Here is an 18,407-nt window from a genome sequence, read left to right as displayed (position 1 = left end):
TGTCTGTAGGGAATCTCCATTTGTCAGAAGAACTCACCAACTTTCTTCTAATATGCAATGCAGTCTGCCATACCTGACTGTAATGAAGATTCTAAGTATACTTTGCTAAGCTTGCCATGAGATTTCTAACTCTATGTAGTAGATAGGAATGCCTGATTTCTCTCACTAACTCTCTTACAATACTAGAGGCAATTCTGAATGTCACCGAATAGGCAACATTCTTACTGAATTCCAAGCCCAGGGTCGGCTCAAGGGCATTGGTGAAGGCCAGGAAGCAAAGTTCAATTTTGCTTAGGTATTTGGCAAGTCATTGCTTGGAGACACCTATAATAAAACAATACTGAGGGAAAGCACACAGATCCATTCACCAACAAGGACAAGTTTGGAGGATTCGTTATACAGGATGCCACGGTTCCAGGAGACTAAGTTGCCATGAACTTTTTGCCTCGGGACTGCGTCCAGGTTTCTGGGCCTGTCATGCAAGCCACTACTGGAGTGGATGTAGCAGACTTCCAAAGAAACAGCAGAAGAAAACCTGTTATACACTTGTCAGATGGACCCAGGGACAGAGAACACTACCAGGCCTAGAACAGAAGGGGTATCTTACCCCCCACCCCATACAATCTTTTCTTAATTTTTTTTGTTTGTTTATTTTTTGAGACAGGGTTTCTCTGTATAGACCTGGCTGTCCTTACACACTGTAGGAAATGGTGGATTATGTTTGTAAGGGTATTTGCCCCCTACCAGGAAGAGCAGGATAAGGCCCATCTCTCATGTTGGTGGAGGAGGAACTGATGCCACCAACCTTTGGACAGACCTTCCTTCTTTACCACATCTGTCGCAGTGGCCTTCTCCTGATTTATCTTCCCTGCCAGAAATCCACATGACTCTTCTTTTGTGCCAGCCCAAGTACTTATGGAGTTGAACTAACTTTGGCCTAAGGAGCATCCATTGCCGGGCGTGGTGGCACACGCTTTTAATCCCAGCAGCTTTTAATCCCAGCACTCGGCAGACGCAGGCAGATTTCTGAGTTCAAGGCCAGCCTGGTCTACAAAGTGAATTCCAGGACAGCCAGGGCTATACAGAGAAACCCTGTCTTAAAAAACCAACAAAACAAAACAAAACAAACAAACAAAAAAAACAACAACAAAAAAACAAACTAAAACAAAACAAAACAAAAAAACACCCCAAAACCAAACCAAACCAAACCAAACCAAACCAAACCAAACCAAACCAAACCAAACCAAAGAAACCCATACACGTTGAGTCCTTATATACTGAACTGCCATTTGGCTGCTATGTAAAAACAAAGAAGCCTTACTTTCTTTTGTTTGTAACCTCAGCCAATTACAGGATACCCCTCTCCAAGCTGATCTGCAAGTAAAAGCATCCATTTTACTGACTGTAAATCCTGTTTGCCCAAGTTCCCTGGAATTTTCTGAACTTTGTCTGGTTCAAGGCTAGCCCCTCCCCATGGTTTGTTAAATTTATTTAAAGCTTTGCTCTGAAAACTACAAACCCAAATTCTAAACATTTTTTTTCTACTTGCTCAATTCTTAAAGTTCTCCGTGTGTCTTATACATGCTAATGGTTTTTTTTCTCTCATTAATATGTATTTCCCTAGAGTCCCAGCATAGGGAAATGGTTTCTTTCTTCTGCTGCTGCAGTGACTCATATCCTTTGTTGTGAAAAGTAACAAGCAACTAAAACAACTCTCTCTAAACATTGCAGAGAAACATCCTCTCTTCAGGCCAGATCAGGGAGCTTCCTGCTTCTCTGGTAAATTATAAGAGATTTCTGTAGTTTCTTTCTGGTCAGGGGGACCTTCAGTTCCTTAAGAATAAAACTCTTGGACTAATCAAACAGAAGTACTTGCTTAAAGTTTAGTTTAGATAATAATAAAACCAGTCACAAACTTATGATGGTCCAACTGTAGGGTGCTGCCAAAGTGGCATGCATTTGCTCGGAACTGGATTGCAATATTAAATGGGCCGGGAATATTAACTACATCTAGTTTACTACATTTTCAGGTAATCCTGGGTTGATTGGGATAGAATTCCATCCCATGTCAAGAGCACAGCGGTTAAACCACTGGATGTACAGTGAAAGACTATTCAATGTTAATATTCAATGTAACTACCCTTTTTATGAAGGTTAGCAATGCTCTTCTAAAGAGGCTGGCTGGGGGCTGGTGAGATGGCTCAGCTGGTAAGAGTACCAAACTGCTCTTCTGAAGGTTCTGGGTTCAAATCCCAGCAACCACATGGTGGCTCACAACCATCCGTAAGGAGATCCGACTCCCTCTTCTGGAGTGTCTGAAGACAGCTACAGTGTACTTACATATAATAAATAATAAATCCTTAAAAAAAAAGGTTCTGCTGAATTGAATACATGAATGAATGAAAGAAGCAAGCGGATCCGGCATGAGAAACCCCGCCTCTGCCCTTCAAGTCACTTCAAAAAAGAAAAAAAAAAAAAAGAAAGAGGCTGGCTGGGCCAGCAAAGCAGATCATACTAAATAACAAAGCCCAAGAAACGTCTGCTTCCAGGAGGCTCTTTTTTACCACACAGTAACATTCCTTGTAAAATATCAGTAGGAAGACATGGAGAGAGGTTACTCTGAAAGAAGGTGGCCTTTTTATTAAAATATTTTACATGGATACACACACAAATGCAAACCTCCCAAGGAACAAATGTAAAAACGAATGCAAATCACCCTTTGGGGAAACAAGGAAGATGGTACTCTGCACAAAAGAGCAGTGGAGCCTCAAAGCCACCCAGGGGGCGCGCAAGACTGAGTTGTAGGTTTTTTTTTTTTTGTTTTTTTTGTTTTTTTTTGCACATGGGATGTATTTATAATTCCACACAGTGGTGTAATTCCTGCTGCACACCTGGTAAAATAACATCAGCTACAAAGAAAATGAAAGCAAAATCCCCACAAAGCTTACTTTGTAGAAAGTAAACAATTCCAGATCATAGGAATAAGGTGACCTCTGCCCACATAGCAGACCATACATAAAATCACTTCATGCATCACAGGGTGCACAGTATAATATTTTTTCCAAAATACAATTCATGTAAACAGCATTTAAAAAAAGTCTACAAAAAATAAGTGTAGAATTTCATTTTCCTAGCAAAATATCCAGAAATTTGATGGCTCTTAACATTTTTTGGGTGAGATACATGGATATAAATTATGACTGATATATACATAGGTTTTGAAACATTATTTTTTAGAAGCAAATTTTTGTTATGTAATATTTTCCATTGATGTTCTGTAGAATCCAAACAACTTCTTGAAAGAATCAAGGCAAGGAAGTTGAATGAAATTGGGCCAGTTACTCAAGGGTTTTTATGATAAAGTATTTACTTCATGCATATCAACTCATGACCAGCCAATTATGTCAGATATCAAGATGGTAAAGTTCATAATTCAGAATTACTGAACTACTGAGTCTTCTTGATATTTGACTAATTGTAAAAGAGTGGTTTGTGGAACTTATCTTGTGCCATAGATAATGGCTGGGGTTCTGTGAGAGGCACTGAGGATGGAAGTCGGTCAATGGCAAGAGGGGGATATGGCGGCTGTGAGAGGCACTGAGGATGCAAGAGTGGAACTCGGCTGCTCACTAACCACTCAACTGTGAGTGCAATGTCTTTGGAGTCCATTAGAGAGCATCAGATCCCTTGAGTTGGAATTAGAGGTGGTTGTGAGCCATAGTATGTAGTTGTCAGAAACTGAAGTAGGGTTCTCTGCAAGAGCAGTCAGTAATGTGCTCTTAGCCACTCGGTCATTTGTGCAGCCCCTAAGTGCATGAACTTGTAGATAGGAAACAGATCTATGAAGACGTTTCCTTCATAGACTGCCATCACATTGCAGAAAAGTTAACTAGGAATTTTATCCTGGATTACTAGTATTTGTTGTTGTTTGTTTTGCTTGCTTTTTTGAGACAGGGTTTTTCTATGTAGCCCTGGGTGTCCTGGAACCCTTTATATACACCAGATTGGCCTCGAACCCGGAGAGATTTGCCTGCTTCTTGAGTTCTGGACTAAAGGCCTGCACCACCACACCTGGCTATCATGATTAGTTAGATTATAAAACTAATTTGAAATGCTCAATATTTTTAGGACCTTTGGTAAGTGAGGAAAAATATGAAGTCATTTTTTTTTTCAGCTCACAGGACATGGTATGTGCAGAGAAATACACACTATGTATTCTTATCCTGACAGTGTTCTAAAGTCTGTCAACTTTAGACAGTTAAAAAGGGCTCCAGTGTTCTCTCTCTCTCTCTCTCTCTCTCTCTCTCTCTCTCTCTTTCTTTCTTTCTTTCTTCCCTCTGGTGTACTCAGGGTTCCAGTGGAGATGAAAGAGTGGAGATGTGTCTCTGGGTGGATGAGCTATTTGGTACCTATAACCTGTGTGGCTCTGTAATATAAGGGGTGGAACTGTCCCTGCTGAATATCAATGCATTGTGCAGAGACCCAGCCTCCTGGACCTGATGAATTAGATACCCTGCTTTAGTTTTGTAAGTTCTTGGAACTCAATTTTACATGTCCTGTTTGCGAGTATTGCTTGCACAGTACTCTAAAAGGCACTGAGGAACTAGCATCTTAACTCCATCCCCCAATAATCACAGAGCATTGCTGAAATACAACCCTACCTGAGACATGGTGTCTTTGTTTGGCATGTCAATAAGTTTTTCCAATGTGCAAGTCTTGTGTGGCTGTTATAACATTAGGGGCATGGACACACACATCCAGTGGATGCTAGTTAAGGTCCAGATCCGACTGCGGCTGGCTTCTCTTTAGGAGTAAGAATGTTGCATGGTGCTATGCTTGGTGACCCTGGTGGAAGATGTGGTTATAGTAGAATTGGGACGATCAGATTCCTCTAGATCTAAATTGGGCAGAGGACCTATGCTTCCCACACTAGAGAGCACAGTGTTCCTAGCCGTGATGGAGGTTTCACTGGGAATCTGGTAGCTGGACTGCAGAGTGGAAGCAGGAGTTAGTATTCTTTCTGTCACGGTGACATTCTGTCCTCCTGCTGCCACGCTGGGCATTGCCAGAGTGGGCTGCACGCCTGAGCTGGGAGCAAGGATGCTCTCTCTTTCCCTCACCATTACATACTGTGCATCTTTCAGATGCTGGGTGACCTCAAGGGGCTTAGGGATGCCCCCATTAGGCTGGATCACTCGTTCGGTAACAAGGACTTTTTCTTCATTGGCATAATGCTGATCCACCAAGGTGGAGGTTGGAGCATACACCCTCTCTGTCACGATCAGGCTCTGTGGCTGTCTGGGAGCCAGGAGCACAGTGCTGGGTGGCACTGCTGAGCCTTTGGCATAGGAAGTTTCCGTCACTATAATATTACCAGAAGCCACAGGATCAGGTGGCGGTACTACCTTCTGACTCTGCCTGGAAGATACAGAGCTCTCAGTGACGATTTCCTGTGTGACTTTCTCTGTGTGCACTTCGTGCAGAGGTTTGGGGGCGGGGAAGCCGGTGTTAGAGGAGTACGCGCTCTCTGAGCTGGTTACCGCTTGCTCATAGTGCGAGCCAGAAGCTGCACTCACGCTCGCTTCTCTGACCGGCTTCTGCCTCTGTTCAATGTCCACATCCAGATCGATCTTTCGACCTAGGCAAACTTCAGCTAGGGTCTTGAATTTAAGGCCAAGATCATCCAGGAACAGGTCATCGAGTTCTCCCTCGATGAAACTGCAGCACCCGACCGAGCCTCGGAGGGAGGCCGTGTCTTCCTGAGAGTAAACGAGAAGGCAGTCTTTGGCCATGTGAAGGTCGTCTTCCCCATTGTAGGAGGCCGCTTTCTAAACAAAATAAGAATGGAGACAGATCATTACCAGCACAAACTCACTTAAAAACAGGCTTGCTATTTATTGATATAATACAAAAACTGAAAATAAAAATTGAGTCTAATTCCAAGAAAACTTAAGAGAAACACAATCAAGCCATCCTACATCATGGTTGGTGTGCCATCTTACAAAATACTAATATGAAAGATGAAAAAAGGTGGTGTACAACTTCAGATTAAAAGTGAATAGTGTTTTAGTAACCCAGTTAGACACTGAATAGAAAATGTAATTGCCTGACAAGACTGCCATTATCATGGAACTGATCACTGTCTAAACTGAAATGTACATTGTGTCAATTTTAAGTTTCTTATCTTGTTAGCTGTACTGTGTGTAATAGAGAATACATACACTATATTTGCAGGCACACAGGTATGTTTATGAGGGTCATGAGCAGAATGGGAAGTAACGCCACATGCTAATTGGTAAAGTCTGTGTACACAATGGGTCTGCTGGAAAACTTCTACTCTCTTTGAGACATGATTTTATGTATCCCAGGCTGGCCTCAAACTCTGTATGCAGGACCTTGAACTCCTGGATCCTCTTGTCTTAGCCTCTCATGTGCTGTGATTACAGCTATGTGTCTCTACTTCCAGCCATTGATTCTTAGGACAGTCTTATGATAGCTTTGAAATTCTAGCTCTCTTTATTTGGTGTGTGTGTGGGGGTGGGTGGAGATTGAACATAGAGCTTTAAGCTCCTTTACTGCGTAAAGTTCTTATCCCTGCAATGCTACCAGACCTATTTAAATTGTTGTGTACCAGGTCAACTAGATCCAGCCAGCTGACAATGCTTCTATTTCCTTTACAGCCTTACTGACTTCCTGTCTACGCCTCCTTTCAATGTCTGACTATAATTGTGGATTTGTCAATGTCTCCAGCAGTTTTTGCGTTAAGGCTTTGGATTTCTGTCATAAATCACTGACATACGTAGGAGTGTTATGTTTCTGCATGAATTGACTAGTTCCCATTCTGAAATAAAATAAATCCTTTTGGTTCTGCCTAGTAATGAAATGTATTCTGGGATAAATTTTGTCTAAGTGAAACACTTATCTCTAGTCCTATTTTCAATTGCTAATCTCAAGCAATGACATATGATAATCTTTTGTGTAACTTTTTCAGGATTCATGTGTGTGAGTGTGTATGTGTGTGTGTGTGCATTCCCTTCAGAGTAAAAAAAATTATCATATAAATTACAAAAATGTGGAGCTAGAAATACGGCTTAGTGCGGAGCACTTGCTGCTCTTCCAGAAGGCCTAGGTTTGATTCCCAGCACTCACATGGCAGCACATAACCACATGTACCTCCAGTTTCAGGGCTCTAGCCCCCTCTTTGGGTCACTACTGGAACTGCACACACACACAGCACTCAGACATACATGTAGTCAAAACACCCCTACACATAAAATCAATACAATTAAAACAAGCAAACACCTCCCCACCACAAACAAAAATGTAAGTGGATTTATTAGCCTGAGTGTTTTAGACTATGATCGCTGTCTTCCTTCCTGTGAAACCTGCTTTTGCAGAGGGGTTGTATTTTCTAACCCATGGTCACTTATCATAGTCACATGACTTTCTTTGACCAAAGAAATGCAATTGCGAAGGGGGCAGAGTCTGAAAGAGCCTATGATGATTAATCTTCACTACTGACTTGACTGGATTTAGAATCACCTTGGCAGCACACCTTTAGGTGTGTCTATGAGGCAGTTTTCACAGAGGTTGAACGGGGGGAGGGGGGCAGAGTCACCATCATAAATGTGGGTGGCACCATTCCAAGGGCTGGGGTGCCAAAGCAAATAAAAAGGAAAGCAGAAGAGAATGAGCTGAGAACCAGCGTTCATCTCTCTCTGCTTCCTGCATGAGGACAAATTCGACTTGTCTCATGAGTCCATTACCATGCCTTCTGCACCATGATGGTCTGTCATTAATGGTTCAAACCATGAGTCCAAATAAACACATCTTCCCTCCTTAGGATGTGTTTGTCAGGGGCTGGAGAGATGGCTCAGTGGTTAAGAGCACTGGCTGCCCTTCTAGGGGTCCTGAGTTCAATTCCCAGCAACCACATGGTGGCTCACAACCATCTGTAATGGGATCTGATGCCCTTTTCTGGTGTGTTTGAAGAGAACAACAGTGTACGCACATATATAAAATAAATAAATCTTTAAAAAAAGGAAAAATAATGTGTTTGTCAGGTGTTTTATCCCAGCAAGGAGACACGTAGCCGCCAGAGCCAATGCCCGGGCCACTATCATTTTTCCTGTGCCACAAGGTGACAGCTTCCCTGGCTCAATCTGCTTTCTTCGTGTGTGTGCATCTTACGACGAAGATGACATGGAGCAGAGCAGGAACAAACTGACAGGTAAAAACACGAAGAAAAAGAACTAAGCAGATTGTGGGGCCACTTGTTACCACCAATTAACTCAGCCACTGGCTATTTCAGTGGGTCCCAACTCTCTTTCTCATCGTCTGCAAACACAACTCACAAAACCCCACAAAACTTCCCCACTAACTGTCCCTCACAAAAGCCCACTTAGTAATCTAGAATCTCATATTTTAATATAAACGTCTCCCTCATCACCATCCATAGGAACTGGTGCTTACCTCTGTGAAGTAACTTCTTAAGAATTCCTCATTCACGGCAACGGCTCCTCGAGCCCCACTCATGTCTCTGGAAGACCCCGTGGCTCTTGTCCTTACGGCTTCGTTGGCAGCGATGGTTCCTGCTGTCCTTACATGGTGAGTGGCCCCAGCGGTGAGGAGGCTTCTGTGTTCTTCCCATCTTCCGTCAACCTCAGACAGCTCATGCTGCCCTTTGGTAACGGAAGCTGAGCTGCTGCCTTTCATCATGCCTTCCTTGAGCATCGCACCTCCTACGCCGCCTCTCACTGCCGAGCTCTCTGCATGATCGGCCACCAGAAGCGATGGCACCACCTAGGGGTGAACACAGCTCACAAATGAATCCGAGGACAAAGGGTTAGTGTGTACTTGGCAGGAAGATGTGAGCTATGTGAAGGGTATGAGAGATGAGCTACTCCTCCTAAGCAAATTAGGAAAACAGCTGGGGGCTGTGGGGGGGGGGGGGCACATCCACTGGAGTCTTGTAAAGGATTTCTTCTTCCTGCTTTAGAGTTGACTACAACCAGAGGAGGACACAAAGCCCAGATTTCTTTATGTGGTCTTGGTTTATCCTCTTAACCAGAACCAATGGCACCTGCCTTCCCTTTAGGGTCTTGTGTGACAGTTACAAAACTCTGAAATTTCAGCTGGACATATGGCCATTCAAAATAAAGAGTCTACTTCCAACCTTCCATTGCTACAAGATAGTCTCTTGCCTTCTGACTAAAGAGGATCAAGAAATGCTATATACACCTTGCAGAAAATGTGCCTACAGAGCAGTTCATGGTGTCTCAGCTGCTTGCTCTAGTATGAGGACAGGAGCTAATGTCTGGGAGGAAACCCATCTGTGAAAGAGCAGGAAGAGGGTAGAGTGGGGGCATGGGCTGATGGATCTCCATGTTGATCGATCCAGTTATTTTATCTTTTTGTTTAGTTGTTTGAGAGTAAATCTCACGGTGTAGTCTAGACTGGTCTTGAATTTGTGACTGTTTTCCATTAGTCTCCCAACTACTTGGGCTATAGGGTAGTGTTGCAGTTTGAATATGAAATGCCCCCATAGGCTCATGTGTTTGACTACTTGGTCCTCAGTTGGTGGGGTGCTTTGAAAGATTGTGGCACCATTAGGAGGCGGAGCTTCACTGAAAGAAGTGGATCACTGTAGGTAGACCTTGGGGTTTTATAGCCTGACATCACTCTGTCTGCTCTCTGCTTCCCAACTGCAGATGCAATGTGACCAACTTCTTCACACTTTTTCTACCAAGCCTTCCTTGCCGTGATGGATTGGCTCTCTCAAGCAATAAGCTGGTCCTTCCTTGATTGGCTTTGTCAGGCTATTTTGGCCTTAGTAACAAGGAAAGTGATGGACATGTAGAATCACCATGTTCTACATTGGCTACACTTAGGCTTTCTGACACTTGATGTTGATATATATCCTACAGGAAGTGGAACTTGTAGATGGAGAGGAAAGACCTAGAGTCATGGAGAGATGGGGGAACTAACTATTACACAATAGAAAAAGGAATTTCGGCACACTTCATAAGAGCCTTGGAAGTTGGAGTTTACCTCTGTCAGCTGAATATACTGAGAATGGAAGTGGAGCCAATCCTGGCATTAAGGGGACTTTTGGGATAGCATTGGAAATGTAATTGAGGAAAATAAGTAATAAAAAAAAAAAAAGGATCATTTAGCCAGGTGTGGTGGTGCACGCCTTTAAACCCAGCACTCGGGAGGCAGAGGCAGGCGGACTTCTGAGTTCAAGGCCAGCCTGGTCTACAAAGTGAGTTCCAGGACAGCCAAGGTTATACAGAGAAACCCTGTCTCGAAAAACCAAACCAAAAAAAAAAAAAAAAAAAAAAAAAAGGGATCATTTAATAGTGGGGGGTGCATTCCCTGTCCTTTGCTCTATGTACTATGTATCTATGGATCACCGGGTGTTTTTGGTCTGCATTCTCATTAGCACAGGACATACCACAGTACACTCAAAGCCTTTCTTTCCACTCTGGCCTGGCATACGGGAGAATATGCTATTGTTTGAACCTGTTGTTTAACAAAGGTATATGCTTGAGATCTGATGACTAGTGCTGTGTCTTCACTGCCACACTACAACATCAACACAGGTGCCTGTGACCTTGAAAGGTATAGGGTTTTTTTTCTTTATCAGCAAGCAAGTGGTCAGTTTTGCAGTGGACAGCACTTGAGTCCTTCAATTTCAATGTGACACTGTTAGATCCTACAGATGTAGGGCTCAGTTTTACAGACATTGTTACTTCCTAGATGGCAAGGAGTTTAAGAGTTGAGTGCCAGCTCTTAATGAATATATTTCATGACTTAATAGCTGTGTTAATCTTTCATGCTGAAAACTGTTGCCAAAATACTCTAAGTACGACACCGTTAAACTCATAAAAGAAGCTGGTGGTTCATAGCTGTAATCCCCACACTTGGGAGTCCAAGGCAGGAGGATTGTTTTGAGTTCAAGGCTAGTCTGAGTTACAAAATGAGACTGTACAAACTCCCCATGTCCCCCAATAAAACCAGACCAGTAGCGGATCGCATCACTGTCTGATGTACTGACCTTGTCCTCAGGAGGTGCCCCTTCATTATTCCAAGGGTGCAGCATCTCTATTGTCCCAGGAATGGGGGTGAAGCCTTTGGCGCCCCCTCCACAGTGGCATATCAACAGCAAGAGCGGCACCACTGTACACAGCAAAGAGGAGTCAGAGGTCCATTCACCAGCTAAACCCATGTCATTTAGAATTCACATTTGATTTCTCGAGCCCCCCTCTTTACATATTTGAAGCTTCATTTTTTTGTTTTCTGTCCTTTTCACTTTGATTCAACACCTTGATTCAATCTTTCCAACCTTGCTTCGGTAGAATTATACCAAAGTCCGGAGGCAGACAGAGTCCTCTGACCCAAAGTTCTTCCTCATCACAGAGAGGCTGTCTCTGGCCCCCACACAGTATACTGTGACTGGATGAGATCATTTAAACTACTCCACCATTTTTTTTTTTTGCAAGTCTACTGTCTAAGAGATATGTATTAGAGGGATCAAAAGCAGCCAAGAATGGTGGCACATGCCTGTGATTCTCCCAGTATTTCTCCCATGCCTGGGGGGACTGAAGCAGGAGGATTGTTGTAAGTTTGAGGCCAGCAGGAGCTACAGAGTGAAACCTTGTCTCTAAAGCCCTGTCCAAAGAAAACAAACAAAACATGCATTTGTGTGTGCCTGTGTATGTGCTTGAGTGCACGAGTGCGTGCGCACACACACACACACACACACACACACACACCACACACACACACCACACACACACACACACACACACACACACACACACACACACACACACACCTGGGAGAAAAAAACCCAGAATAAAACATCAACATACTCTAGACCATCAAGGCTATTGTATTTTATCTCAGAGTGGGGTTTGCATAAGACCTGTCCCTCTGATCTTTCACTTCACCTTTGACTTACCTGAATACCATTTTCTTTTTTTTTTTGCTTACATTTATTTATTTACCTATTAATTAATTAATTAGATAGGGTATTATATAGCCCAGGCTGGCCTTGAATTCGGTATGTAACTGAGAAAGATCCTAAACTCCAGACCCTTCTCCTCTCACTTCTGGAGTTCTGGGGTCACAAATGAGCTGTACCATTATATCTAGTTTTATATAATTTGAAGGTTGGACCCAGGCATGCCACATAAGCACTCTACCAACGGAGCCACACACCCAGCTCCTAAGTACTGTTGTTAAAAATCAACAGTAATCAAGTGTCATGGGCTGAGTGTCAGGTCAGACTTTAGAGAAGCCGGGATGGGAAGACAGGGAGTGAAATCCCTGGATAAAAAAATGCATACCCGTCTCCACTATAAGTAAGACACGTCAGTCACAACCAAACAGAGCTGACGGGCTAGAGGTCCATTGTAAACTGTTGGGTTCTGTGCACTTAACTAGACATCTATAAATATCTTTAATAGGCTTCTCCTCTTTCCATGGAGACGGCCAAGGCGGTCTTGGAGGTGGTACTCTGCCCAAGTGCCCAGTGCAACTGCAGGGGATGCCAGGTCTTTGGTAGAAATAAAGGAGGGCAGACAGAACTGGCTGGGCACAGCTTGTCATTGTGAGGGCACATTGCGGTGCTTTGGAAAGGGTTGACTGCCGCAAGTGCTGGCCAGAGGTAAGGCGAGCAGCCAAGAGTGGGGGCGGAGAAGAGTGCAAAGCACACTTGGATTGGAATAAACTGTTTATGAAAAAATAACCTTCTATCTACACGGCACATGAGTGTGGCAAGTCCTTTCTGAAGACCTATTGACACCGATCAAGGCACTAGGAACACAGGCTCTGAAGACTTACGGAGCAGGAGCAGGAGTGCTAGAATCATGAGAGCGATGGCGGCAGGGCCCAACCCGACGTAGTTGTCATACTGTGCAGCCACACAGCCACCGCCCTTCAGACACTCGCATACAGTGAGCTGAAGGACCTGCCTTTCGGGGCAGCTGAAGCCCTGGCTGTCGGAAATGAGGAAGGGAATCTCACTTCTCCCGCGTTTCCGCTCGCTCTGCTGCAGCAGCACACTGGTACCTGCCGGACAGGAGACACAAGAGGATGAAAATGGGTGGCTGTTGAGAGGAGAGACAGGTCTTAATGTGGCCTCAGGTGGACGCTTTTTCTCCCCAGCTCCTCCTGGCATCCATTTTCTGTGCTCACCAAAAATGTGTCCACAGACTTCAAAAGATTAGCTAGAAGATGGTCGGGGTTGGACACAGCTTTCACGGTGATTTGATTATCTAATGTGTGTGGTCTATCAAATGCTAGGAACAACCACTGCACACTCCAGTCAGTGGGCATTCGATGATACACGAGATGACATTTCTGTGGATAACATGTTCATTCCATGACATTTGTGTTACCAATTATTAAAAAAGAAGTTATCAAAGTAGTTTTTAAATATAGCAGAAACTGTCTGATGTCACCCTCAGTTTTGATACTTTTCAGGATAAGCCCGTCTTATTTTTATCTTGGTCTTTTATTTTGTGACAATACCTTCTCTTTCTATACTACTGTTTTGTTTCTTTTGTTAAAAAGTTTGGTAATGACATTTCATGTTATTTAAACAAGCATTTTAATAAAGGCACATGAAAAAAGACAAATTAAGTAATAGTCGTTAGCACCTGGAAATTGAGGCAGGAGAACAGCAGAGTTTGAGGCCAGCATAGGCAACAGAGTAAGATCCTTCCTCAAAAACAAGCAAATAGAAACAACACCTCTCACCCCCCCCCCTCAAAATAAAGGAATTTTTGAAGTCATATCTTGAAAGAAGAAAGTTACATTTGCTTATTTAGTGTGGACGTGGCTCTATCTGTGTGTTCCAGTATCACCATCAGCATGTGGAAGTCAGAGGTAAGTCCTGGGTGTGGAACTCGTTAATCAGGCTTGGCAGTGAGGACCTTCACCCACTGGGCTGTTCTGCTGACTTTATTTCTCTGAGACAAGGCCTTGCTATGGAGACTAGGCTGGAACTTGATGTGAAGTAAAGGCTAATCTCAAAACAGTCCCCTTGCCTCTGCCTCCCAAGCACTTGGATTGTGAGACCATGAATTGTATTCATGTATTAAAACAAACCAAACACCAAACCACACAACATCAACAAATAGCAGGAAAACCAAACAAAATCTTTCTCTGAATTATTTTAAGGTAAGGTATAAACCTTTCTGAAATGAACACTGCTTGATAAACAGTCTTCTGGATAGTATTTTCTGCATTTGAGACGGTCCCAAAGACACTTAAAAGATCACATCAAGATGAGGACTATGTGCAAGACACAGGCATTTGACTGTGTCTACCAGCATTGGGTTAGCATGTGTGTCAGACCAAGTCTCCAGTTTCTTCAGCTTGTTATGACAGAAGCGCTTGAAAGGATACTTGGAGAAAACTCAACCTTCAAAAGACATCTTTACTTTCCTCAGGGCTACATGAGGAGCTAAGGTACTACTTTAGGTTTAGAGTTCAGACACTCATTTTATTTCCCCCTTAAAGTCTACATTGGGGATGCATTGAAGTATAATTTGAGAAGACACATGAATCGGCCTCTGACATAAACTCCTAGCTGTCCTTCATGCTTACACTCTGATGCTGACATACTTACTTTCCTGGTGCGTTATTTTCCACTTCTGTGCCGTTCCAGGAGGCTGGTCAATGATGGAGAAGCTGAATGGCGCACTGTTCTGGGCCCCATCCAAATCCTCTGCAGTGACATTCACATATGGTTCATCCTCACAGACACTCCGTACAGAGTCCACCAGCACGGGACAATTGTCATTGACGTCTTCAACAGTGATAACGATGGTGCCAGTGATGGTTTTTTGAGGATGTTCTTGAAACCAAGCAGGAGAGAGTTCAGACTTTCTGAGTGTATCACTGAGCACGGACACAGATTCAGTACAGAAGCTAATCAGATAAGGAGTGGGTGCTAAGCACTGAGGATACCGCCCATAGCCAGCTCTCAGGTTCCTATCAGTGCGAAGTTACTAAATAAATAAGCAAAAATGCGCACACAGCCTTAACCACGGATGAGGCCATTTATACACAGTCAGGACAAATACTTCTGGTGGTGCAAGATAAAATCTAAAAGCATTTAGCCACGAAAGACATCTGTTTATTAAACTTACCTTTGGATATGGCCACAACCTTTGCAGTGTAGGTACCATTTTGGACATATCTAGATTCAAAGTCAGGAATCTTTACAAGCTTAATCTCTGAAGTGACGGAGTCCACAGAGACCCAGTTGTCAGTGTCTTGCACTTTTACATATCTGTTATAACACAAACACCAAATTAATTTTTAATTCTGGATACATTGGAACTAACATCTGTACTTCTTTCAAATTTATCTTTATCCCAGTACATATGACCTTGTTATACACACTAGGTTTGAATGTCACAAGGCAGGTGGGGTAGGCTTATGTTATATAGTCTATTGAGATATTGTTAGTATGTAAAAATAACTTAAAAAATTAGTGGTTGACTTAAATGAAAGGAACTAAACATTGTTATGAATGATGACTTTCAAGGAGAATTTATTAAAAAATGAAATCATGCACTCCTGCATTTTTTTTTCTCTGCAAGTGAGGAAAATAAAAAAGCAGAGAGGATACGCTCTTATTAGATTTTCAGAATAGTACAGTGAGTACAATTGAGTTTACCAAATAAAAATAGAAACACAAGCCAAACACATGAGTCTCTTGGTTCAGCCAATCAAATAGATAATTTCTTTTCTTTTTAAAATATTTTTTATTATTACGTATTTTCCTCAATTACATTTAGAATGCTATCCCAAAAGTCCTCCATACCCTCTCCCCCCCCCCCCAATTTATTTTCTACTAAGTAGCTATTTAAGCACACTAGAACGGGTGGCTAATTTATAGCAATATTGTGTACAGTATTTGGAGATAATCCAATTATACACTTGAGCTACATTTTAATGCCTTTTATTATTGTCCCTAGTAAATAATTATAGAGAGAGGTGAAAGTACAGGGACCATGAGTTCAAGGTTATCCTTGGCTACACAGTGAGTTCAAGGCCAGCCTGAGCTAATGATACTGCCTTAATAAAAAAAAAATACTTAACAATGTAAAAATAAAACTATAAAACAATACTTAACAATGTAAAAATAAAAGTATAAAAAGGAAATGGTAACATGTTTGGATTTTCACAAGTACTTTTGAATATCCTATCAGGAATTTTAAAGATTTATTTATTTATTATATGTAAGTACACTGTAGCTGTCTTCAGACACACCAGAAGAGGGCATCAGATCTCATTACGGATGAGTGTGAGCCACCATGTGGTTGCTGGGATTTGAACTCAGGACCTTTGGAAGAGCAGTCAGTGCTCCTAACCACTGAGCCATCTCTCCAGCCCCTATCAGGAATTTTAAAGTAGTCATTATTGATTGTCTGCCCCACTTTTCTATTTTCATAGCTATTATGTAATAAGGTTGTGTGAGCAGTAAATCTACATGTCATAATGGAATGTATTAGGTGATGTCACTTAAAGAGCTGTGTAATTAATCTATTGTGGAACTCTGCATTTAGGCTTGATAACAGCTTATGTGGTGTCTCAAATATTAATAAGTTACTGATTGAATAATCAGCACAACATCATACTATGAAAAAATAAAAAATATGGTTCTTTTGCTGTCCTTGTTAAGTTTTTTAAAAGGATTTTATTTTAATATTAAATTATGTGTAAGTGTGCTTATCTGTGTGTGGATATGAGCAGGTGCCCTCAGAGGCTAGAAAAGGGTGTCAGAACCCCTGGAAATGGAACTACAGGTGATTGTGAGCCATGCAAGCTTTTAAAAACAGTAATTCCATAAAACAGGCATGTAAGGTAATTGAAACCCTGAAATACACTCATAACTATGCCTTACGTTACTTTAGCTGCTTGACCAGTGTCTTCATCAAAAACTTGAAAATTTCCAATCGACCTGCTGAGGCTGGATCTATCCATTGCCTCACTAGCTCGGAAAGAGACTACGCTGCTCTTGAAATGAATGCCTTCAACCACGTTCTTGACCTTGACAGTGATGGGAATGGGCGTGGCCTTGTACTTGCTCAGAATGGACTTGTGGAAAGCTGCTTTGTTAGTGACAATGATGCTCAAGTCTAGCTTCTTCATTTCTTCATAGTCCACTTCCTGGAGAAACAAAGTCAGAGTTAGTGCTGGGTAAGCATAGCACAAGAGCACACACAGACACACAAATAGATGTGCACACACACACAAACACATAAATAGATGTACACACACTTATACACACACACAGAGATAGAAGTGCACACACACAGACAGATACACACAGACACACAGATAAATGTGCACACACACAGAGACACACACAGACACACAGATAGATGTGCACACAAACACACAAACACATAGATAGATGTACACACACAGACACATAGATGTGCACACACACAGACAGACAGACACAGACACACAGATAAATGTGCACATACACAGAGACACACAGATAGATGTGCACAAACACAGACACAAACACACACACAGACACATAAGACACAGACACACAGACAGACAAGACAGGCATGCACAAAACATAAACACACAGGCAGACAGACAAACACACACACAAGACATAGACACACAGACATACAGAGAAACAGACACACATAAGACATAGACACACGTACAGACAGACACACAATACATAGACACAAAGACAGACACACAAAGGATATAGACACACAGGCAGACAGACACACACACACACAAGACAGGCACACAGACAGACAGACAGACACACACACACATAAGACATAGACACACATACAGACAGGCACACACACAAGACATAGACATACAGACACAGAGATAGACCCACACATAAGACATAGACACATTACAGACAGACACACAAGATAGAGACATACAGACAGACAGACATACACATACAAGACATAGACACACAGGCAGACACAGACACACAAGACATAGACACACAGGCACACATAAGACATAGATACACATGTACACATTCTTATTTTTCATCCTTTGGTTAACTTCAACCCCATCTCATAACTCCTTCCAGACACATGCCCACTTCCTCTCTTACTCAACTCTGTTTTTTCTCTCTCTCAACCCACAGAGCCCAGTTTTTGCTGTCCAGTTATTCTTGGCCATGAGGCCATTTCACCTGGTCACTATACCAGGCATCACACCATTAAAGAAAACCGATTTCTTCTTTTTCAGCAGCCATCAAATGCCGACAGCTCCTCAATGAGGGGTGGGACTTTATACCACCCTTCCCCTCCATGTTGGGAATTTGCTTGGCTTCAGCATGTACAGGACTTGCATCTGCTGTCACAGTCTCTGCGAGTTTACATGTG

The 18,407-nt window shown here is 42.6% G+C and overlaps 1 protein-coding gene and 1 long non-coding RNA gene across 2 annotated transcripts in view; one reads left to right on the top strand and one right to left on the bottom strand.

Annotated features, from left to right (window-relative positions):
• The window catches only part of Gm16090 (predicted gene 16090), a 67,297-nt gene extending 58,120 nt beyond the window's left edge, over positions 1-9,177 (top strand). Inside the window, exons 2-3 of the long non-coding RNA NR_155534.1 lie at positions 8,064-8,230; positions 8,459-9,177. This is a non-coding gene — a long non-coding RNA (predicted gene 16090). The remainder of the gene's footprint in view (positions 1-8,063; positions 8,231-8,458) is intronic.
• Dsg2 (desmoglein 2) overlaps positions 2,615-18,407 on the bottom strand; it is a 46,453-nt gene continuing 30,660 nt past the window's right edge. Inside the window, exons 9-15 of the mRNA NM_007883.3 lie at positions 16,928-17,193; positions 15,165-15,307; positions 14,642-14,869; positions 12,850-13,077; positions 11,060-11,181; positions 8,473-8,802; positions 2,615-5,828 (exon numbers count right to left, since the gene is read on the bottom strand). Of these exons, the coding sequence (NP_031909.2) occupies positions 4,806-5,828; positions 8,473-8,802; positions 11,060-11,181; positions 12,850-13,077; positions 14,642-14,869; positions 15,165-15,307; positions 16,928-17,193 (2,340 nt within the window). The 3' untranslated portion in view covers positions 2,615-4,805. The remainder of the gene's footprint in view (positions 5,829-8,472; positions 8,803-11,059; positions 11,182-12,849; positions 13,078-14,641; positions 14,870-15,164; positions 15,308-16,927; positions 17,194-18,407) is intronic.

This window comes from Mus musculus, chromosome 18 (genome assembly GCF_000001635.26).
Source record: "Mus musculus strain C57BL/6J chromosome 18, GRCm38.p6 C57BL/6J".
Taxonomy (NCBI): Eukaryota; Metazoa; Chordata; class Mammalia; order Rodentia; family Muridae; genus Mus; species Mus musculus.
The sequence above is the reverse complement of the archived record's forward strand: the minus strand, read 5'-3'. Positions and strand labels throughout refer to the sequence as shown.